The 24,033-nt window shown below is 40.5% G+C and overlaps 1 protein-coding gene and 1 long non-coding RNA gene across 5 annotated transcripts in view; one reads left to right on the top strand and one right to left on the bottom strand.

The window, feature by feature from the left end:
- Window positions 1-264: 264 nt before the first annotated feature.
- Window positions 265-5,027, bottom strand: LOC108492092. 3 transcript variants are annotated; one of them, XR_001873006.1, is made up of 5 exons: window positions 4,918-5,027; window positions 2,838-2,936; window positions 2,403-2,511; window positions 1,648-1,731; window positions 265-472 (listed from the first exon to the last, which is right to left on the bottom strand). It is a non-coding gene; the product is annotated as an uncharacterized LOC108492092 (long non-coding RNA). The 3 variants fall into 3 exon arrangements; XR_001873004.1 differs by lacking the exon at window positions 2,403-2,511; XR_001873005.1 differs by lacking the exons at window positions 2,403-2,511; window positions 4,918-5,027 and adding an exon at window positions 4,687-4,717.
- FAM160B1 (family with sequence similarity 160 member B1) overlaps window positions 4,789-24,033 on the top strand; it is a 33,954-nt gene continuing 14,709 nt past the window's right edge. The window contains exons 1-11 of one of the 2 annotated variants that reach the window (XM_017804010.1): window positions 4,789-5,038; window positions 12,554-12,632; window positions 14,550-14,719; window positions 16,846-16,950; window positions 17,295-17,417; window positions 18,781-18,819; window positions 20,569-20,853; window positions 21,710-21,906; window positions 23,094-23,208; window positions 23,314-23,390; window positions 23,489-23,681. In XM_017804010.1, coding sequence (XP_017659499.1) covers window positions 4,994-5,038; window positions 12,554-12,632; window positions 14,550-14,719; window positions 16,846-16,950; window positions 17,295-17,417; window positions 18,781-18,819; window positions 20,569-20,853; window positions 21,710-21,906; window positions 23,094-23,208; window positions 23,314-23,390; window positions 23,489-23,681 — 1,428 coding nt within the window. In that variant the 5' untranslated portion in view covers window positions 4,789-4,993. The remainder of the gene's footprint in view (window positions 5,039-12,553; window positions 12,633-14,549; window positions 14,720-16,845; window positions 16,951-17,294; window positions 17,418-18,780; window positions 18,820-20,568; window positions 20,854-21,709; window positions 21,907-23,093; window positions 23,209-23,313; window positions 23,391-23,488; window positions 23,682-24,033) is intronic. The other variant, XM_017804011.1, reaches the window with a different exon arrangement.

The following is a 24,033-nucleotide window of genomic DNA, read 5'->3' as shown; positions in this document are numbered from 1 at the left end:
GGAAATGCCTGAAAATGGGATTTATGAAATACTGCATGAGCTGATTACATGGTGCTGCCAGCAAAGCAGCAAGGAGGGAGCTGATGCACACAGATGAGAGCACAGACCAGAAATTCATGGCAGAAAATGACCTGAGTTCCACTGCTTGCTCTTCAGTATGTAATGCACAACATGCTTGCTTTCTGTAATAAAGTCCAGAATCAGACAGGTATGAAGATGAAGTTAACAAATCCCTTTAGCCCTCTTCAAAAGCAGAGATCATGCTGAGCCACTAAAACTTCATTCTTTATTTCATCCAAGTAGTCACTGAAAACATAGATGTCAATCTGATTATTATAAACACAATAAAATCCAGAATATCAACAGATACTGGGCACAGCTCTACTTGCAAGTTTTCATCCTAGGATACAAAAATGCACCTTCCAAATGTTCAGCTTCTCTGAAGTGAAAGTCCAGACTGCAGGAAGTTCTTCTGTAATGTAGACAAATGCATCCATTAGACACTGGCTTGATGCCATCAATCCAAATAGCAGAGAAATTTTCCGATAGAAAGGCTAGCCAATTATCTCACTCTCTCACTCCATCTAAACTGATTTAATCTAGACAATTTCATTAATTTGTAAGAAAGAGAAAAGTTCCCAAAAGCTCTATCAATTAGAATAGCCTCACTTTCACACTGTCTTCTCACATTCAAGCAAAACACTAACTCACTGCAAAAAAGAACTACCCAAAAAAGAACTACCTTGCCAAAAAAAACCTCAACACCCTCAAACCATCAGAACTCTGCTCTCAAGGTTACTAAAATAGGTAGTAATACTTGTGTTTATTTCGGTGGAAACATTATAAAGCACGAGCAGGTGAAGATGTATTGTTGCATGTGATATGACACTGGTAGCTCGTCCATAACTGCATCATCTCCAATTAAATCATCTCCAGTGAGAACAAGAAGTATCCAAACAAAATGTAACCTTAGCTAAGTTCTTCTGCACTGACACTGGTGAAATAAAGTTTCCAGTGATTTGCATTATTACTGGTCTGTGAATATTTATCCAATATTCCCATCAGTGAGAAATACATACATATACTTGAGAAACTAAGAGACTACTTTAAAAAAACATTCAAAAAGTATATCTATAATTTGCAATAGATATAAACACTACAGGCTGGATTCTGCATGTATGGCTACACATTCAAGCTCAATCTAATGGTAAATAAATGCAGGCTTATGTGCAGAGACTCAATTTGTTTAATAAGCTTAGGAATAATCATTTAACTGTGGTATTTTCTTTGTTTCCTCTACTGGAAGGCATTTCACATTGAGAAGTCCTAATAAGAAGTCACTTTTACAATCAAAATCTTAATTTCAACAGCTATGAAATGTTCTGTTTAAATAATAATGAATTTATATACATAAGGCACTCTTAGAAAAGCTTTACCTCACCATCTGTAATTCTGTGACTTATGATTTCATAAATTGTTAAGCACGCTTAGGAATACTCTCAGAGTTATAAAACTGTCTCTTTTTATATCTTCATGATATCTTACTGTTTCTTTATTCATTCTGCTGCTCAGAAATGGGAAGGCCCAGGCACATTCAAAAGACATTGTTTCAGAAACAAACAGATTGCAAAGAGCATCTTAAATTACCATGTTCTCTTAGACACCCTAATCAAGTACGTGTGCCTTATATCCACATTTTCTTCTGAAATGATGCAGGCTCCAAAACGGTATCTACGGTGAGAAAAGGGGAAGGTGCTCATTAACATGGTAAATGGCATCACAGTGATGGGAGGAAAGTTGTACCACTACTGTGGTTGTGCTGACAAAATTTGCAATAAAAACCACAACTCATCTTTAACTTTCTAATGAAAGCAATAAGAATTTCAAATAAAAACCATACAAGCAGGCTGAAAGTAACACTTGAACTATACTTATATAAAAATAATAATATAAATAAAATAAATAGCTAAGTATCACATATTAAAATATACATAAACATTAATAATAATCTGGATGTATTGCAAAACTATAGTCGATGACACTTAAATTCATCTGAAGACAGGTTTGTCTCCTAGAGCACACTTAAAAAGTCTAACAGAACTTTTAATGTTAAATGATAGAAGATAGGCACCTTCCAAATGCAGCATCTATCCAGTTAATAATTACCTAAACACAGAGATGGTACATGTGTTTCACCATGTGACTATCCATACAGAAAATTTACATTTCTGTACGAACATCTATAGAATAGAACTTGACAAACCATGAGTAAGCAGATTTTAAAAACCCAAGAAGTAACACCTTTTAAATTCTTATTTTATATATATGGATTTTGAGAAGGAAATAGCTAGCCCTGCAGCAGAGGTGTCCACATACAACTACTATTTACTTCCATAGAGTACCTGGACTGTAGCTCTCTGTGCCTGCAAAGCACAGAGGTAGTAACAGCAACCAGTACAGCAGAATCATGGTAAGACTTTATCAGAGGGTCCACAGTCATAGTCTGACTTCCTAGGTGACACAATTTAAAAAACAGACGTTAAATAGTAGTTTTGTCATGTCTTTGGATTCATCTCTCTCTGCTTTCTCTTAGCATATGAGGAAGTTGGTGTTCATTCATCTCAAAAAATTAATGAGGCAGCTTTTCTTCATTTGGTACTACAGGTTCTCTTCCTTTTCCCCTACTAGTCTTTCACCTTTCCAACATTTCACTCTTTGCCGTGCCAAAGCAATCTTGTTCTCCTAGTGCCCAAATATTATCCCATGAATTGCAACTGTTCCCAAAACATCACACCACTTGCTAGCTACATCCATAACCTCTGCTCACCCCACCTTACCTCTGCTTTTTGCATGGCACTGGAAAATGGCAGGGATGATCTTTTTCTTTTAAGTATTTGGTTTGGAGGTGAAATAAACCCATCTTTGTCTCTTTCTCTCTGGAAAACAAATAAACAAACAAAGAAAATAAACAAAAAACCCCCAGTGAAATAGGTAATGTGCTCATTGCCACAAGCCCTCTTAGATGTGGTTCTCTGCAACCCCCAGGCTAACCACAGTCAGACAGGACCATGCCACCCACTCAACCTGCCTTTCACCCAGCAGCAATAAGATTGAATCATTAAGGTTCGAAAAGACCTCCAAGATCCTCAGGTCCAATGTTTGACCTCATACCACCATGACCACTAAATCATATGGCAAAGCGCCACATCCACTCATTTGGTGGTGACTCTACCGCTTGTCACTGACTTTCTGAGCTTATCACCCTTGTGCTGCTTTGTGGACAGTGGCAGACCCAAAATGTTCCAGTAGACGGCAATCTGGGCCTTTGGCCATCCATGCCAGGGCTGTTCCACATCTGTACCATGCTGGCAGGCGGGTGGAGGTGGCGGTCTCCCCACTCTCATGATTCTGAGGGGCACATGTAGCCCCAGAGACCTTTGTGGGAGCCTGATGGCAGCGTCTGGGCACAGGGACAGCAGAGGTGGGTGCCCCTTCCCCTCACCTGAGCCAGTGTGTACCCAGGCGGCCAAGAAGACAATGGCATCCTGGCTGGGATCAGGAATAGTGTGGCCAGCAGGACCAGGGAAAGGCTTATCTCTCTGTACTTGGCACTGGGGAGGCCACACCTCAAGTGCTGTATCCAGCTCTGGGCCCCTCAATTCAGGAAGGCCATTGAGGTACTGGAGTTCGTCCAGAGAAAGCTATGGAGCTGAGTAAGGGACTCGAGCGCAAGTCCTATGAGGAGCGGCTTAGGGAGCTGGGAGTATTGAGTCTGAAGAAAAGGAGGCTCAGGGGTGACTTTATCACTCTCTACATCACAAGTATTGAGGCCATGTTACTGAGAACGCAACTGCAATGGGCAGGGCACGTCTCAAGGATGAAGGACCACCGCCTCCCTAAGATCCTGCTCTATGGTGAACTTGCCACTGGCTGTCGCATGAGAGGAGCCCCGAAGAAAAGACACAAGGACTCCCTGAAACAACATCTCAGCCTTGGCCATATTGATCACCACAACTGGTCTACTCTGGCCTCAAATCGGGAGGCCTGGAGACACGCCATCTATAACGCAGCTGTCTCCTTCGAGAACACACGCAGGATCACTCTCGAGGAAAAAAGGCAACGCAGAAAGAACTGTGTATTGCAGAATACACCATCTAAGGAGTCTTTCTGTTGTGCCTTTTGCAATCGGATATGTCTGTCACGTATTGGCCTCATAAGCCACCAGCGTGCCTGTAGCAAATGTGGATAGAGCCTTCCCAAATCTTCGTTCGCAAAGCCTAGCCATGATGACAACTACCTGAAAGGAGGTTGTGGTGGGTTGGGTATCATTCTCTTCTCCCAAGCAATGAGCAACAGGACAAGAGAATATAGTCTTAAGCTGTGTCAGGAGAGGTTTAGGTTGGACATTAGGAAGAACTTCTTCACAGAAAGGAGTATTAGATATTGGAATGGGCTGCCCAGGGAAGCAGTGGAGTCACCTTCCCTGGAGGTTTCAAGGAAAGAGTGGACGTGGCACGTGGTGCCATGGTCTGGTTGACCTGGTGGTGTTCGGTCATAGGCTGGACTCGATGATCTCAGAGGTCTTTTCCAATCTAATCGATTCTGTGATTCACCTCCCTGCCCGGGAATTGCCCGCAGAGGCGGGGGCTGGCTCGGGGCTCCCGGGGCTCGGTGCGCGCTCCCAACCTGGGACAGGCGGCCCGGGCGGAACGCGGCGCTCCGGGCGGAGCGGAGCGGGGCGGGCAGGGCCGGGCGGCGTGCGGGGGGTGGCGGCCCCTGCAGGGCACCCGGAGCCTCGGCAGCCGCCGCCGCCGCGCCCGGCGGTGTCAGTGCCACGGTGTCCGCCGGGGAGCGAAAGGCAGCGCCGGCGCCCGCCTGCTCGATCCCCGCGGCCAGGCCCCCGCATGCAGCCCTCACCCTGGAGCGGCGGCGGCGGCGCATCGAGGAGCTCTCGCGGTCCTCCCGGCAGCGGCTGCTGCAGTCGCGGGACAGGATGTTCTCCAAGTTCACCTCCATCCTGCAGCACGCCGTGGAGGCGGTAAGGCCGCCGGCGGGCCCGGCCACGCCGCGCCGGGGCTGCGAGCTGGGCCTAGCGCCGAGCGCGGGGCAGGGGCTCGGACGGGCCCGGAGCCCCTTCCCCGCCGCCACCCGGGGCTCCCGCCGGCCGGGACACCGCGGGGCGCGGGTCTGGACCCAGCTCGGCCCTGCCGCGGGCCGGGGAGGTGGAGGCCGAGGGGGAGGCTCCGCGGGGAGCGCGGGGAGGGAACGAATCGCCCCAGCGCGGCCCTGCAGAGCCGGGGGTGCCGGGGGAGGACGGAGCGGCCGCTGCCCGGGCGGCCCCGGCTCCGCTTCCGCTGTCACCGCCGGGCACTGCCGGGCCCGAGGGCAGCCCAGGCCCGGCCCTCACTCGGCCCGTGCCTTTCGGCGACACAAACAATAAAGGAGGTGAATCAGGAAGCTCCTCAGGATTTTCATATTGTAGCGGCCAGCAGACAATAGCCGCCGTCTCCGGTGCTTCTGCGGGACGGTGTCACTTTCCCAGTGACGTTTTTCACCTCCGGTTTATTGTCCCGCTGGCCGGGGGCTCCCGGGGCTGTGTTTGTGCCCCGAGCTGTGCTGGGCCTGTTTGTGAGCTGCCATTGCTGCAGGCCGCATTCGGCTCTGCCTGTCCATACCGCTTATTTTTGTTTGCTTTTTGCTGAGGCGGGGTCCTGATGGTGATTCCCTGCCTTTCAGCACCTCTCCCAGTAAGCCAACACACCTGCGAGACTTGAATGTGAAGAGATGCTAAAAGCTGGCGGTGAAATACTACTGGAAGTGAAGGTGGAAAGTGTCGGAGGAAAATTGTTGAAATAGTTGCAAAAAGAGCTTGAAGGCTAAACCCTAATGGTTGTAAGAAGAGCCTGCATGCCAAATGCTGCCTCATGTGAGGGGCAGCCTTTGTGCATTAATGTATGCTTTGTGCATTAATGTATGCTTTGATACTGCACTGGAGCACATCCTTGGCTTTATGTGTGCCTGTGGATCTGCAGGAGTATTCAATTTTAAAAGTTAGGCATGTATTAATTAATTGCAGTTTGCTCTTTTAGTGGTAAAGTGGCATTTGGAAAGAAATGTTTTAAATAATGACAAAATATCTTATTTGAAAACACTCTGACCACATGAGAATGCCTTCAATAGACAGTGCTTTCTTTGGAGGGGAAACAGAAGTTAGTGCCTGCCTGACTAAAGAAAGCTTGTTATGGTGAGCTGTGCCACATTTTGAGTGAGACCGGATGACTGAGAGATGCAGGAGTGGAGAAGTTACTGTTTCAGGCCTACCAATTCAAGAGATCTAATAGAAGTTATTCGTAGAGGAATGTTTACATTATTGATGTGTGCAAAAATTAACAAAAAGAACTGCATTTATTTGAGACCCATAAAAAGAAAAATAGGAAAAACGAATGAGCTAAGTGGAAAAGGAGAAAAGTAGAAATGGTAGGGACTAGACAATCTTTTGATAAAAAAAGAAAAACAAAATACAGAAACAGATTGATACCATCATTTTGCAAGTGAGTGCAGTCGAACAACATGCTATTTGTCCTTGCTCGACTCTGGTGTCCCTTTTGGAATTGCCTCATTCTGCTACCACCAACGTGATGGATCTCCTGATAACAAATACTGCACTAAATTGCATTTACAGAGTTGTGACAAATACTGAGCACCACACACTGGGAATGAGACATGGACTCACAAAAGCAAGAGGATATTAAGAATGTTTCTTACTGGATCGAGAAAGTTTAACTCACCAATTCAAGACTGAACTGAGAAATAGAAATTTTTCACCAGTTTGGGGGCTGTATGTGACTTAAAGTGGTTGTTTCATTCTGTCTGTAGTGAAAGTATGTGGGCTGCTTGGCTTTGCTATGCTGAAAATGAAAACTAGTGAATCCCAAATATTAGATAAGTCCACTTTGATGCTGCCTGCTGTTTTCAGAACCTAGAGAATTGCTGTTATTGCTGTGGAGCAAATGTAGCTTGTGCAGCCCTAAGTGGACTCTGAACCCTGAATATCAGCAATGGAACTCGTTACTAAGATATCAATTCTTGAAGGTTTTGGGTGCCTGCCTCCCATAGGAATTCAGTTGCAGCTGAACAATTTTCAGCTGAGCTGGACACTTCAATACACTTGAAGAGCCTAGGCTTAGATTTCGTGGGTGGGACTACTTTAAATCAAAATGGTTGGTGAAGCCCTTCTCCCCTGTCCTTTCTCCTGCACATCACTTACATAATGCTCCTGCCCTGCCTCAGGGCCCACAGGCCTACAGACTTTAGAGAGATGCATTTAAACACTACATTACTATGCTGTTAGATAATCATTGCTATCTTACCCTCAGTGTGCCATCCCTCTAAACTCTTGACAAGGAGTTCCAAAGGTTGACAGTCTGATAGACATGGCAGTATTTGCCTTTTACTTGTGAATGTATCACTCTTCAGTTGACTGCCTTTGTGACAGGACTGTGCTGAGGCAAACATAAGGGATCAGCTGCTTTTTATTAAGACCTTTTCATACCAGGACTTTTTCCCAGAATGGTTATGGTGGTGTTCAAGGCCAGGCTGGATGGGGCTTTAAACAACCTGGTGTAGTGGAAGGTTCCCTCCCCATGGCAGGGGGATATGAACTAGATGGTCTTTAAGGTCTCTTCCAACCCAAACCAGTCTATGATTCTATGATTCTACATTGAATAACCCAAAACTTTCATTTTTTTCTGCCTAAGTTGCCCAAGTGTTTGAAATCATATTCATGATTTTCATTACAATTGAATTCTAGTTTTTGTCACCTCTTCTGTCAACCCTACCAGTATTTTAGGTATTTTTTCGCTTTCTAGATTTCTCTGCAGCATCCAGATGAGCAAGCACTACTGTGTTACTGTGCTGAGAGAGCACCCTTAAATTGGGTTGGGTGAGTTGGTAAGAATGGTGGACAGGACTGCAATCCTTGTTCTGTTACCTTACTTCAGGGCAAAACAGAAATGCTGTTGCTTCATGGGGTTAATATTATTGAATCTATGACAGTTTATGTATGGCTTGTCCTCGAGGTGTTTTCCGTTTGCTATGCATTTCTGATATACTTTTATCCCAAAGGGCTGTCCATGAGCGCTACATTCTCAGTAACAACAGAATGTAGTGTACAGTAACAAAGCAGCAAGTTAGACTTCTTTTTCTCTTATCTTGTGCTCTTCACTCATCTTTCCCTGGACAAAATATTTTGTCTGTAAAGTGTCCAGTCACTGTTCAAAGGGCTTTTGTTTGTATTTGATTTTGGCTTTTAGATGTTTCATCTTAATAGTCAATTCAAAGGGAGATTTTTGAGCTGTGTACCTTGAGCAGGAAAAATATTATTTTGGTTGTTTTGAATTTTGCAATTTGCTGTCAGACAAATATATTTGCATCTCTCTGTTGGTACCAGGGAGTGAATTAAGACTTTGGTGTCTGCTGCACATTCTTGAGACCCCCTTTCTACCAGCCTGTTATTCCACTATATCTCTTACACTGGGAGCTTAACATAATTTTAAGTAGCTTCTTCTCATATTTTTGAGGTGGAACTAAGGTTTGAAAGAAACCGAGTCACTTGGTGTAGGCATTGCTCCAAAATCATGAGCTGCATAACTGATCAGAACAGAATTTATTTTTCTTGAACCCACTTTATTTAATGTAATGACCTCACATTACTCATTGTTTTAATGTTGTGCTGCTTTAACAAATTATGATGACAAAATTTAATGCATGACTTGCAAGCATCTGCAGCCTTAATTTTATATGTGAAAGCAGTGGCCATTATAAACTCTGTGCATCCATCAGTTGAAGATCAAATAAACCTTCAAGCATTAGTCCTTTTACACATTTTCTGTCAGCCCAGACATTCACACTAGTGCAGTGGTAAGGCTGAAGTCACTACAGTGACTGCTGTAGTTTTCCTTGTTTCACTCAGGGCAGTGTGTACACTTCCCCTTCCTTTCTCTTTGACCCAGTTTCTGCTTTCTTTTTTACTGTGACATCTGACCAGAAAGTACCTGTTATTTTTTTATACAGTGTTCTCTTTAGTTTTTGTCCAAAAGATACTGATACTGAGCTTGTCCAAAAGATACCACTAGCTTCTGATGTTTCTGTTCTTTTCACTATTGAATTGCACTTCTGAAAAGCTTACATGAAAAATACATGCACAAAAGAATTTCTGTTAAATACTGAAATTTCTAAATGTCTTTGCCCTTGATGTTACTTTTTTTCCTGCCTAAACACAAATTTTATATACTTTTAAAAACTATGTGGAATTGTATTTTGGACTGGTTTTGTAATGAGCAGAGTGTAGTTCTGGTCAAAGATCTCTAGTTCTTCTGAGAACAACACTTTTCCTGGAAGGAGTGGGGTTTGATCTTTGTTTACATATTGTCACCAGAATGATAAGGCAGCATGTGTTAAGTTTAGCTAGCTCACTCCTAGGAAGCCAAACTGCTGGAGTTGGGCACCAGATGGAAGAGCTAATCAGTATCTACTCCAATGGGCTGGTTTTTAGTGGTGTTCACTGAGTTTTGGCTATTTGATATACCAACACCTGCACTGCAGTCTTGAAGATGTTGGGTTTTTTCCCCAAAGGAAGAGAACTTCAGTTTGAGAGTAGGAATCAATAGCTCAAAATTAGTAAGAACATAGGTAATTACATTAAGATTAATAAAATGGTGAGAAATAACTACTTCTAAGATAATTCCTTCAAATTAGACAAATAGCAGGAATTAATGGCCTTCACAATGAATTTTGGTTTGCTTCAGAATCTGTAGACAAGTCTGAGTACTTATACAATAGAGTGGTTATTCATGATGACAACTGTGACATGTATTTCATCTCAGCTGCTAGCTAATAATTCATCCTAAAATAGAAACTACAACTTCATCCTAGAATTACCTGTCCTGGTAGGGTTAAAGTATGTCAACCAAGTGTTTAGGAGCTGACATTTTTCTAATGCCTTCCAGTGCTTGGCTTTGTTTACATGTAAGGTGGTATCTTGGTCTTGGTCTTTACCTTGATTTTGTGTCTGTGGGGGGTTTTGGGTGTGTCCTTTGGTGGTTTTTTTTTTTAATTGGTAAAAAAATTCAGAATAATGCTGCTGGAGTTACATCTCAGTTGGTGGCAAGGCTGATCATGTGTTCCCAGTAGGATACCTGTACACGTCTACAGGTGCACACACCTGCTAATGGTATCTCTATGTGGTGTGCCTGGCTTGCAATCCTCAGTTAGAGGAGACTGTGGAATCACTGAGTGTTTTAATTTAAAAGGGCAGGACCTGTCCCTGAATTATTTTTTCACCTCTGAAAAGAATCCCTGGAGGCATTTGTTGGGAGGGAGAGTGTCTGTGTCCCCTGTTCTCTCCCGTGGTAGATAAATTATTGACAGTGCTGAGAAGTGAAATCCTTTTCCTGGCACTGCTCAGAAGCACTTAATTCATCTTGAGGCAGATGAGGCTAGAAGAAGTGGAGAGGAAAATCACATCAGCCAAGGATAAATCTTTAACATTATCTATCACGTGTTACTTTGGAAATAGAGTGGTCTGAAAGGCCTTTATTCCTCAAAAGTTGTCTCTGCGATTTGTCAGTCAGCGTTGAGGTTTTGGTATATTTTTTTTACAGAAAGATGCTAAATGATCATTACATTGCTTGAAATACACATTTACAGCAGCAAGTGCGACATATGAAGTATGATACAAAATAATCACATGCTCAGTCTTCAGTTTGTTCAGTTATTCTTCTGAATTTCAATAACCTCGTAAACATCGTAGTAAAATAAACTAGTTTTGTCCAGTGTGTGCTGCCCTGATATTTCTTCTGTGGTAGATGGTGTGCTAAAGTGCTGCTCCCAGTGCCCAGCCGTGGAAATGTGGAAGGCTTTGTGGGGGCACACTGTCAGGGAGAGGATAAGCACTGTCAGTTTGATTTCCTAGTTGCCATCTTCGAGGGCACATTTCCACCCAGGATGCAGGCAGAGATAGTTGCCAAGCACTACTACTTTTTCAGAGTCTTGCATGTCAAAGTCCTGTGTGCAAAGGGCCATTAACAATTAGCATTCCACTTATCTCACATGGCATGCTGTTCATATACTGGGCTCTACAGCTTTACTAAGATAAATTTAAGTGTCATTAAATTCAAGGCAAAGAAGAGACTGACGTGGAAAATGTCCAGAGCTTTTGCAAAGAGACCAGCACTACCTAGGGAAGACTATACAGACACCTGGGCCCTGTGCATGTGTTTGCCCAAGAACAGGGACAACTCAGCACTTTTTAGGCCCTACAAGGAGTCACCAGAAGAGTTCAGAGTTACTAGTCTCAAATGTGGTATCTGTAGTTTTTTGAGGGAGAAAACTTTCCCACTGTGAGGTTGACTGAACCCTGGCACAGATTCCTGGCGAAGTTGTGGAATCTCCATTCTTTGATATATTCAAAAGGCATCTGGACATAGTCCTGGGCAGTTGGCTCTAGGTGACCGTGCTGGAGCAGGGGGACTCCAGAGATATCTCCAGAGACCCCTTCCAATCTCAGCGCTTCTGAGATTCTGTAAAGTGGTGGGGGTTTTCCCTATAGAATTGCTGATTTTACCATCTCAGAACATTTTATACTGTGGTCACAAATTCAGTGTTTGCCTCAACTCTTTCTTTGGAGAACAAAGAGGGGAAATGGTTGTGGTCCTCCTTTTTTCACATGCTGCCTATGGTGTAAGGGGCCACAGGGCACCAGGTCTCCAGCTGAGTTGGGAAGGAGCAATGCTCATGGTGACTAAGTGGGAGGCTGTGTTTTATTCTTGCAGCATGTTATTCCTGGATGCTGGTCACACCCAACCAGCCATCCCAGATTCCTCCAGAAAAGAAGAAACTTTCTTTCCTCTCAGAAATGAAATAAGAAATGTGCTTGTTTAAAAAAAAAAAAAAAAAAAAACAAACAACCTACCAAGTTCTGGGGATGGGCCTACTGTGGGAGAAAAAAACCAAAACAAAAAACACAAAACCAAAAAACCATCACCAAAAACTGAACAAAGATCTTTTGAAAGAACTTGTGTTTAACAGGAAAAAATGCACAGTAAAAACTGTATGAAGCAACTAATTGGTATTTTTAAGGGAATAGAGGAGGAGAGGAGAACAGAGTGTACAAAAAAGGAAAATGGCATCAAGAGCAGATGTAAAAGAACATGATTTTTTCTACAGGACAAAACTGTGATCTAGACTAGAAACATAGGTTTCTAGTGTTGCTTTGCTGTATGAGCAATTGCTTTTGTTGCTTCAAATAGATTGTCTGGTCATAGAGACATCACAGAGATTATACTGATGTTCACAAGCCAGGCAGCCTGACATGGGGCTCATCCATGAATAATGTATGTAGGCCTTCTTAAAGGTAAAAGACCAGAGACTTAATTGTAGCACTAGTCTGCAGCAGTTCAGTTCCAAGTATAAGATAAAATTCAGTTTAATCTCTGAGGAAACACGTTAATTTCATTTGTAAATGGTTTTTGTTTGTTGTTTTTTTTCCCCATAGCTTGCACCTTCCCTTCCATTACAAGAAGATTTTGTTTACCACTGGAAAGCCATCACCCATTACTACATAGAGACCTCAGGTAAAAGAAAAAAGCACTTTGGGTTTATCTCTTTTGTGAAAACTAAAATTATCAATTTCAGTGTTTTTAATAAGAAAAGATTAAGAAATATAAAATTTGTCATGTCTTTTATCAAAATGCCAACAATAATAGTTAGTAATCAGAAGTATTGTGTACCTCCACCCCTTAAAAAGTAGGCAAGAAAAAGGATTGAAGGGGAGTTCCTAAGTACCACGTAGAGAACTGTAACTTTTCATGTCTGACCCAATTTCTGTCTTTGCATATTTTGTTTAATCTAAACAGACAGCTACAGAAATTTAGTCCCTGCTGTTTACATTTTATTGGTTTGCATGAGGGATTTTTTTTTCTTACCAAGATTTTAATAGAAGTAATTTTGTGGTCATAGATTTTATCAGACATATATGAATTCCATGTACTCCGTATTATTTTTTTTGCTTTAGTGTCTTTTGTCAGTGAAAGGTATTTTGTTAAAATAGCTCTGAAAAATGAATTTGTGAGCAGATTAGAACACGTTTTGTTAAACCTTATCCAGGTGTTATTTTGCTTTTCTAAAAAATGCATATTCTGATGAAATATGGCTGTAGTTGCTTTTTCTTAAACTTTTTCATGGGTTTTCTTTTTTTTTTTTTGCAAATTATGCAATTGTAAATTTTTTATTTTGTTATTAAACTACTGTATTTTAAAAATGAATGTTGCCATGCTTTCCTCAAGTGTATAAATTGTGCATTTCTGCTGGAAGAGCTGTTGAATCTGTGTTTGTGTCTGGACTGGTGATCTTGTTTATATCAACATTTACTCCCACAAGCTACAACTTGACCCTTGGTTCTAAATACCCCTCTTTTGGAACACTATGTGATGTTTCCTAAGATGGAAAGGACAGGGTGGTGGGGGAAAAGTGATACCTGCAATGACGTGGTGCAGAATAAAAGCTGACCTCTCTCCCAGACTTTCACAAGTCATTTGAAAAACAAGTTTCCACTGAGTGAATATATTTCTGTCCTCTGCAGTAGGAGCAGAATTATGCCTAGGAAATTCAAGCAAAACACTCCAGGCTACTGGAGGTTGTGGCAGAGACCAAAATCACTCTGACATGGCAGTTTTCCTGTGTGGTCTCATTGCCATGTGCATGCAAGTGACAGTTATTTTTAGGTTATTGCATAAGAAGTAGTAACCATTTCCCTAGCTAGTGGGATAGCTGTTCAAGTAGAATTTTGCTGAAAAAAATAAAAGAGGAAAATCTTCATGTTGTGGATATGCTCTACAACATGTTAATACCAACTCCCACCACCAGTGGCATAAATCCAGTGCAGTTTCATGATTTTAGTATAATGAAATCAAGTCGTACCCTTTCCTTCATAAAGTTTGACATAATTCTATCTCAATGCAGAAAGCATAAAAGAGAAATTTAAACACTTGTGAAGAATAAACAGCATGGAGTTTGGGTTTTCTTTGTTGTTATCGTTAGAAAAAAAAATTTAGTTTTTAAATTTGTAAAAGAACTGATCAGGTGCAAATTAAGCTGATGTTAAAGGCCATTTAGAGCTTTGAGAACACTACATGGAGAGTTAAAGAGGAAGTTATCAAGACAGAGTGGATACTAACCAGCAGATTGAGAGCTGAACCTTTCCCTCCCAAAACTTGGTTTCTGGCTGTAGAATTTTTCCTTTTTGACCATGTTTTGAATTTTGGCATTTCCCCTTTTCTCCATTGCAAGGTTAAATATCTGCCCAATGCATAATCCAGTTTACATTTCCAGATATGGTTCTGAAAATTTGATTTAGGACATGGTAAAAACTTACTGTATATAAGATTCTTGAAATGAGTGGTCATGTTTTTAAATCTTAAATTTGGAACTAAACTTAAGAAAAGTGAGGACAATATTTTAATAATTCTTAATTGCCCATCTCTTCTGTTCAGATGACAAAGCTCCTGTGACTGATACCAACATTCCTTCTCACCTGGAACAGATGTTGGATATTCTAGTTCAAGAAGAAAATGAGAGGGAATCAGGCGAAACAGGACCATGTATGGAATATTTGCTACATCACAAGATTTTGGAGACTCTCTACACACTAGGAAAAGCTGACGTATGTACTTCTCAGCAGAGCAGATTATCTTTTGTGTGAACTCCTAATTGTAATAGGAACTATTATTAATAGAAAAGTTCTACAGTAGGTGGTAGTGTGGGACACTGAACTCTAGCAAAAAGCTGTTTGCTTATGCTTCCAACATATTACAAATAACAGTCTTTTACGAGTGTGATCAAAGTGAGAAAACCAGAGAGATGCTAAGATAGAACCCTGAGGTTTGTTACTCGCCACTCTGATAATATGGACTGTGAAACTAAGAGAAACATTTTTGTTCAGTCTAGAGTTTTTCTGGCTTCTACAAGACAATATTATCCCTCTCTGTCCTTTGTTGGGAGATTCTTGGGTGAAAAGTGCTGTATTAGATACAAATTTTTGATAAATTTTTCTGAGTGTGGTGCGTTATTGCTCAGAAAGACTTCCATGTCAGAAAGCATTAGTTTAATCTGATCTCCAGACAGTTTTCACATCTGAGTCTTTGGTATGAATGTAGTCCCTGGCACACGTGTGGCACACATGAAGTTCCCTTCATGGTCTTGGTGCATTCTTGTTTCTGTCTTTCTCGAGAGACTTCTGAGGTAAAGTGTGTGGGGTTGGATGGGTCATGGGGTGAATTAGCTTGGCAGTCCTTGTGCTAGAACTTTCTGTATCACGATGCGGATGCAGTTAGGGAAGCGTGGTGTATCTTATACCAAGGACAAATGGAGCTCTCCAGGGTTTCATTCTCAGTCTTTTACACGTTGTCATGAGTTTTTAATCCACTTGATTTTTTTTATAAATAGACAATGTAGGATATAAGCAGTCTGAGCCTGGAATGTTCTTTATTCTGAAAGGACCAGAGATCTGCAATTCCTATTACTATACCACCTGTCCTACAATCAGGCTAAGATACCTGCTGTATTGAAAATACTTGCTCAGAAATACAGCTCATTCAGTAAACTATAAACTTTGTCAAGAAACCAAGATGAAATGGTGACATATGTGAAGTGGGTAATTAGTGGTGTATTTCTAAGAGTTGAGAGAAGTCATTTTGTAGTCATGCAAATACTCCTGTACAAGCAATTCTTGTAAAACCTGTCTTTACACTTTGCCACTTGTGAGTTGATATATCTGAAGTAAACACACAGTTCAGTGCTTGCAAGATGTTGCAAAGATCTAGTGCAAAAAGAATAATTTCCTTTCACAGCAGTCAGTTAGACTTAATACATTACTGTAGATGTGTCCTGATGGTAGATATTTTGCCATTCTATTCAACATGGATTAAAAATCTAGGAGTAGTTACTTTGAGAGGAGAGTCAGGTTGGGCAGTTGTCATTCCTGGCTGTTGCTACCCCTGCTCCATTCAGCTGTGCAGTGAACGAGAGGAGGGAAATTATGTGGGTTAAAATTAACTTATGGAGTAACAGCATATATTAACGTGGTAGAACACATGAGTTTTGGGGGATTTAGCAAGAAACAAAGGTACATAAAGGACCCCAAGCCGTCAGATCTCATGGAGGTAGGAAAGTACTTTCATGTGATGAGGTGCATGGGGGACAGTAGAACGATATCTGTTCCACAGATATTTGTGATTTATTTTATTTGCTTGTGATTTATATTCTGCTCAGGAAAAACAACAGCTTTCTCTTGTCCTGGAACATCTGTGCATTTATAAATGCTTTATCTGTCTAAGGTTAATTGCTTGTGATTTTAAAAAACCTTTTGTAGATATTAAAATGTTTATAGTTTATAATTCTTTATTTGTATGTACTGACTCAGTGAGTGGCTGGATTTTGTGGTACAGTACCCCAAAAGAGAGCTGACCTGTAGCAAAATAATTCCAAGTTAATTTCCCCTTATTACTGTAATGATCTGGAATGTTTTCTGGAAAGATTGGAAGAAGTCTACCCTAGAGCAATTAGCTGAAAGTATGAATAATTTGAAAAGGAAAACAGCAATGAGATGCAACACTTTTTGTTGATCTCTGTTATTATCAATAAAAGTAATGTGTTAACAGATGATGATTTTTAAAATACTTTTGGGTATATTATTTCTGTTTAATTAGCCATTCTGAGTGAAAAATTTGCATGTCTGTTTTTCTCCACATTTGTTATATTTTTGTTATTGTTCATCTGGTTTTGTTTCAGTGTCCTCCAGGAATGAAACAGCAAGTTCTCGCTTTTTACACCAAGCTTCTTGGAAGAATACGGCAACCTCTTCTCCCCCACATAAATGTGCACAGACCAGTGCAGGTACTGTTCAGATCTGAAGTAAACTATATTTTTGCATGACAAGTTTCTTTTATTCTGCTGTACCTAGTGGTATCTTTAATTCTTCCATTGTCAAGTGAATTAAAGAAACTGCTCAAGTGCAGTATTGCTTTTAATGTATTGATGATTAGAGCCAGGAACTGCCACTGCAATGTAAGTCATAAAAAATAAAGAAAACTTGTTTATGGCAATCTAAATCTAGAGCAAATGTTCAAGCCAAAAATCATACATAATTGTAGTATGTGTATAGAAAAATAATTCAATCCACTATTCCTAGAAAAACCTATAGCTTACTCTCTGTCTTCATTGTTTTCTTTATGTGACAGAAATTAATCCGGTTGTGTGGTGAAGTTCTGGCAACACCAACAGAAAATGAAGAAATTCAGTTTCTCTGTATAGTATGTGCAAAGCTGAAACAAGATCCATACCTGGTCAACTTCTTCCTTGAGGTGAGTAAATTTCTTCAGAATTTCTTGAGACATTGTTAGTGTTCTTCCTCAAAATAGCAGGATTCCAATATTAAAAAACAGACATGGAAATCCAGATGATTCCAAATTTAAAAGGGATCTGTAGTTGCAAACAATGCTGGCTGTGGAGTTCAGGCAAGCTGATGAACATTTCTTGTAGCTCCTGTTTCCTTCACAGCATTATTGTAAATGTTGTAGCCTAAGGCATTTGTCTTCACAACTTGGGATGGTTGTTTCCCCATAAAGTACATGTGATGCAGAATTGTCCTTTAATAGGAAAGAATATTCTTGTTGTTCATATCTAGGCCTCTTAGAGGTGCTGTTGTTGTGACTTGGTCACTGTTTCTGACCTTCAAGTGCACGAAAGGGTAAATTTACACAATTTTTTGTGGCATTTCTTTCTCAAATCTCCAACACTTATAAACTGAAATGCAGATGGATCTCACCAAATCATCCTGTGCATACCTGTTAGTTTTGCTTCCTTCTTTGACTGTTCCTGACCAGTTTCTTCAGGATTTTATGGGCATAAAAGAACTGAGTATGTACAAACTCAGGATTTCCTTTGTATGATTCCATATCAAATAGAGTGTTGATAGAATGCTGGTTATATTTTAGTAAAATCTTTCACCTGTATTGCTTAACCAGTAAAGCTACATGGCATAACTGTCTCTTGGGCAAGTTATATCTCTTGTGGAAATAAGAACTGGAAGAACTTCATTCTGCTTACTTAAAGCTTTAAAAACCCTATACTAATTTTATTTTGGTATTATTGTGCTCTTTTCTTTAGACTGAGTTTTTGTAGCTCTTCTGTAGAGGTAAAGAATATACATTGTAATGTTTGGCTTATTAGCTCTACCTCGGTCATATTTTATGCTAAACTTGCCCCATCTCATTCCATCTTAGGTGAAATACTCCTTGTAACTGATTGTTCCATACAAGGGGACACTTGATTCTCTGTGTTTCAGCTTCTGCTCTTGAGACCTTAAAAAAGTTCTAATATAGTGTCTGCTAGAAAGTTGTACCTTCGTTTTATAAAATGAACAATAGTTTCACTATTCACTTCTATTTTCAATACTACAAATTATCAGCTTTACATTTCTCACCACAAATCAAGTAGAGATTCTCATCAGCTGTGATATCAGTCGATTTTTTCACAGAATTATTTTTAAATCTGTCTGAACTTAGACATGGCATCATCCACCACAGATTTTGAAACTCTGACAGTTACATATCATGAAAATATAAAAGTATATTTTTATATTGTCAACTCTCTGTTGATGCTGAATTCATGAGTACTTTGTATAGAAAGCATTGAATATGTGTTTTATGTAACCTTTTCTATTAGGTCATTCAGGATCCTGTTTTGCACCTTTGCAGGAGGCAGGTGAGCAGCTGAGCTGCAGAATTGCATGATTAGACAATAGGAAGCTTAAATACACACAAAAATTCTGTCTGTGTGTTGTTCAATGTACAAACTGCTTTGTGTTGCCTGCCAATATAAGAGGAATGAGCTATGGACACATTTCTAGGGGCATTCATACATTTATATATGTTAGGTCTTCTCATCAATGCCTCAGCTAAATAAACAATGGCTTTTCGAATGGCAGAAGAGTCCAGACATGAAGTAATAAGATCAAATAAGTATTTTACAAAATATTACCCAGTTTTTGAGAAAAGTAGCTTTTCCCTTTGACAACTCTGCCTGCTACCTGAGTGGTAACAGTGTGTAACAGCAACAGTGTGTAATCCAGGAATGAAAGGCTGTTCCAGCCTTTAGTTCTGCTTTATGTGCAAGGGTCATTGTTGTCATCAGATACTTCTGTGTGTTCATAAAATAGATGAGATGATACTGGAGGACTCCAGCAACTTCAGGGATAGATAAACAAGGTTCAGACAGACACATTTTTGCTGCTTTGCCACCTTATGCTTTTACAGTGTCGAAAAAAAAATATACATATGTTGAAGGACTGATTTTTCTACTGTAGTAAAAAATCATACTTATTTTATAGCATGCAGTTTGCTGCTTTTACCACTGTTTGCCTCTCCAGGGAATTGGTTCTATGAGTGTATCACAATGCTCACTGCAAATTCCCCACAATGAATGCACAGCGATCAAGCAAACGTTCACAGCAGTTCTGGTTTGCTGCCTGAGACTGTCATGTAGTCAGTCCCTGCTGGCTTGTATGTACTAAATGCATTAACCCCAAATGGTTAGTCTTTTAAATAATTAATGCTTGAGATATATTTGTAATAATTTTGGTGTTATCATAGAGAAGGGAAGCATTTGGATTAATAACTTCACTATTGTACTCGCTTGGAAAAAAATGCCTTGTGCTGCAGTCTAATTTATGATTCCAATAAAGTATTGTTCACCTGCACATATGCCAGAAGAACACTGATTTTTTGCCTTGCTGAGTTTCTTCTTGATATCACAAAGCACAAATTTAAATATCTTTTTATGTGCTGGAGACAGATTTATGGGAAGACAGATGAGTTGCTTTTTTTCAGGCTAAATAGAGATGCTGTGGAGCTTGTGAGAAGGTTCTCTGTCACCTGTTACAGTATCCAGTGCCCAATGCTAACTTCTAGTATCTTCTGTCCCTTCAATCTACTCAGCTTTTTCCTTCATGAGAAAACACAATTTGAGAGTACCCTGCTGTCATAAAAGGTGGTTTTTCCTCTTTCCTGTGGAAGATAAAATCTCAAGAAACTTAGAATTATTTTACTTGTGTGACTCCAACTGGAAACAGTGTTTCAGATGTTGGATGAATTTGAGGCCTTGGCCTAGAAAGGGTGTTTTATGGTATGTGCTAAGGTCTAAAGGTGCACCAGTAGGGTAAATGAAAAACTTCTATCAAATTGTGGGCAGTCAAGTGAATATGTGCCTTCAGCAGTGAACGAAAAAAGTTGCCATCTCTTTGTAAATGACATATTCAGCCTTGAAGCAAAATGGTGCAGGGCTTAAGAGAACTTTAAGCAGATTTAAAAATGGCCTAGGTTTTAACCTTCTACGTGGTTACTGTATTCAGCCTTGACTACTTCAAATGCTGATGTAAAAAAATTGCTTTTAGTAAATTTCTGCTTCAGGATGAACAGTGATTTCAACTGTGTAATTCCAAAAAATGCTTTGCAGAATAAGTTAAAAGCAATGGCTTCCAAAGAATCAGCAAGTGTAATCACAGAAGACATGATAAAAGACCAAGACTCTGTGACAACAGACACAGGACAAGCTGAAGAAATGCCCAGTGCAGCCGGAGTGGAGCACATGGAGAGGGAAGATGAGCTCCCACAACCGGCGGATGATCTCTCCTTCAGTCTGGATGAACTAAATGTCACGTCATCACCTGAGTCCTCCACTGTTTGTCCAAATCAAGACTATAATTTAGTGAATTCGCTACTAAACCTCACTAAAAGTCCCGTGAGTTGTTTTTTGGTTTTGGGGGTTTTTTTTCTGTTTAATGTAATAAAATTAAATAGTTGGATGCTGTGTGAAATGGAGAGAGGGAGTGAATATACACAAATATACACAGTGTATTTTAGCTATAAAAGCTAAAATGAGGGTTGTTTTGCAGGCAACATTTGTAAATTGACAATTTTTTTTGTCAATTCAGATTAAAAATATTATTTTAGAAAATTAATACTAAGTTTGTTGCTGGTAATGTAAGTGGGGTGTTTAAAGAAATATATATAGGATGCTGTATGTTTCACAGACAAATTACATAGGATAATCAGAAGTGATTATTTATCTCGTGATAAATATATCACGAGAGAATATTTTTAAACCTGCTTTTAATTGTTCTGACTGAACCAAACACATTCTCTTTGTGAGGGCACTGGGCTATCTCTAGAAGTCTGTGTTCTTTAGAAAAACCTGCTGTATGTCTTACCTGGCTCCATCCTCAAATGCAGACCCTTTCAGAAAATGTAGAGGGTTGGGTAAGCCTGTAATTGGTACAGCAGTGTTGGGAGCAGAAAACTGACTCTACCACTGCACTTTGTCATTGTTACATGATTAGTTTACAGGATATAATATCTTGATCTCAGGGTGACCTACAGCACTAGTTCTGTCAGCCTGAAGGTTGCAGTTGCACTCTTAGTATTTGACAGGTGAGATTCTTTACATCCTAATTCATTAATGACTGAAAAGTCAACAAAAATAAATGCATTCACTCACTGTGGGAAAATGGAGAGGTTTTATTTGGGAGATGTTTGCTTCTTGATTTCAAGTGAGCTTCATTCACCCTCTGATTAATTCTTCCATGCCCTTCTGCCAGGACGGCCGGATAGCAGTGAAGGCCTGTGAAGGCCTCATGCTTTTGGTGAGTTTGCCAGAACCAGCAGCTGCCAAGTGCCTGACCCAAAGCACTTGTTTATGTGAATTGTTGACAGACAGGCTGGCCACCCTCTACAAAGCCCTGCCTCAGTCACTGGATCCCTTAGACATTGAAACAGTGGAGGCAATTAACTGGGGGTAAGAATTTTATTTTTGTATTTAATACCCAAAGTGACTTTACATCCCTCCCTGAAACTAATTTTATAGGTAGATAAAGTATATAAAATATTCACCCCCCCATGCTAAAGCCTCAGAGCTGACCCACAGCTACAGCAGAGTAGTACACTTGGTTGTCCAGTGTACACATGATTTCTGACATGGGGCCAGGTTTGCCTGCCGATCCTCTGCAGACATTCCTCAGGGGGCAAATTTTTCCACCGACTTATGTTAGCAGTTTGTAGTGGTGTCATTGGAGTATCAGGTATGGATTATGTTCTCGTGCAGATGTCCAGGATTTAGGAAACAAACTTTTCACTGTACACAGCGGGCACTGTCAGCTGCTGCGGGGGGCAGGAAGGGTGCGTTTGATAACAGCCTGCTGTTGCAAAATTTTTGCAGTGAAAAAGAAGAAGGAAAGAGATATTGCTTGATTCATCAGCATGAAGCAGAAGATACATGCCTGTCATCCTAACTGCTTGCATGTTAGATTCCCAAAAGATTTCTCTTCCCCATTCACCTTACTATGAATTACTCATGACCTGTTAGTACTGAGACAAATAGTAGGTATTTGCAAAATGTCTACCAAAATTAATGGTGGTTGGAGTTTGAAATTAGAAGGGGAAAAACTACAACTTTGAATTGTGGGATAAATAACTGTTGGAGTGCTTTACCAAAGAAAATGGTGTATATGCTATTCTTAGAGCCCTTAAATTGAAATAACATGCTTTTTTGTGAAAGATACAATCTAGTTTCAGGTATACACTGCGTGGTTTTGCTGGACTTGAGTTTGCTTACTGAGGTTGCTTACTGAGTAGAGAAGAACAATTGCCTTCATTTTATGGTTCTGTGACTACAGGAGTAATTGATTCAGTTTCTGTGATCTGTGTTTCCTGGGAGACCAGATTGGTGATCAGTTTTCCCTTCTGACTGCAGAAATACTTAACCAGAGTTCTTCTGCTGTACATACTGTGCATCCTTCAGCATGTCTCTGAACACCTGTGTAATGATGGCACTGCCAGATTAGTGTAGATTGGCAGAAAAACCTTTCTAACATTCCCTTCACTACAAGTAGGTCGTTGATTATTCTGTTAGGTTCAATAAGAATGAAGTCCAAGATTCTTCACTTACTTGTAGACTAAATAAATATTTTTCTCTGTGTTCTCTAGTTTGGATTCCTATAGCCACAAAGAAGATGCATCTGCTTTTCCAGGGAAAAGAGCGTTGATTTCGTTTCTTTCTTGGTTTGACTACTGTGATCAGCTCATCAAAGAAGCACAAAAGGTTTGAACTGTGTTCAAATGATACAAATATATTCAGCAAATAAGTAGTTCCAGTTGTTTCTTAGCTTTTGAGTTTGAGACACACCATTTTGTACTTCTGTTTCAGATGACTGCTGTTGCTATGGCAAAAGCTGTGCGGGAACGATTTTTCATTGATGTTATGGAACCTCAGCTGATGCAAACGTGAGTAGCATCCTACGAGACACAGAACAGAATCTGAATCAAGCTGATTTTTTTCAGCTGAAATCCATTACGTGTCTGATATGAAATACTTTGTTCAGTTCAGAGATCGGAATCCTCACATCAACTGCACTATTGCACCGCATTGTTCGTCAGGTCACTTCAGATGTCCTGCTGCAGGAACTTGTGTATTTTATACTTGGAGAACACAGAGACCCGGAAACCTTGGCAGACATCAACAGGCATCCATTGAGACACAGGTTAATCGAGCACTGTGATCATATTTCTGACGAGGTGAGAAGTGATACACAGTAATGTCTGCTGGCCAGTCCTGGCTTGTGGAGAGTCTGCAAAGACACCATTGTGAGGACTTTTCATATTGGTGTCAACTAACTTTTTTTGCCAGGAAAAAGAGTTCTGACTGCCGGCCTCACAAATTCCCTTTAGAAAATGAAAGTCAAGCTGTTTTCTCCAACTAGCATGTTGTAACCTTTACTAAAGATTCTTTTCTAAATTTGCCTGCCAACTATGCATATCTAGTTAGATTTGCTCACCTGTAAGACAGGGCAAACTCAGCATCTGTAATTGCATTTTAATTTGTGCTTTGTTAAATGTTGTATCACTGTTATTTTCCATAGTGTGTCAA

This window comes from Lepidothrix coronata, unplaced genomic scaffold (genome assembly GCF_001604755.1).
Source record: "Lepidothrix coronata isolate B3197 unplaced genomic scaffold, Lepidothrix_coronata-1.0 Scaffold8, whole genome shotgun sequence".
Lineage (NCBI taxonomy): Eukaryota > Metazoa > Chordata > Aves > Passeriformes > Pipridae > Lepidothrix > Lepidothrix coronata.
This window is presented reverse-complemented; position numbering and strand designations above follow the sequence as displayed.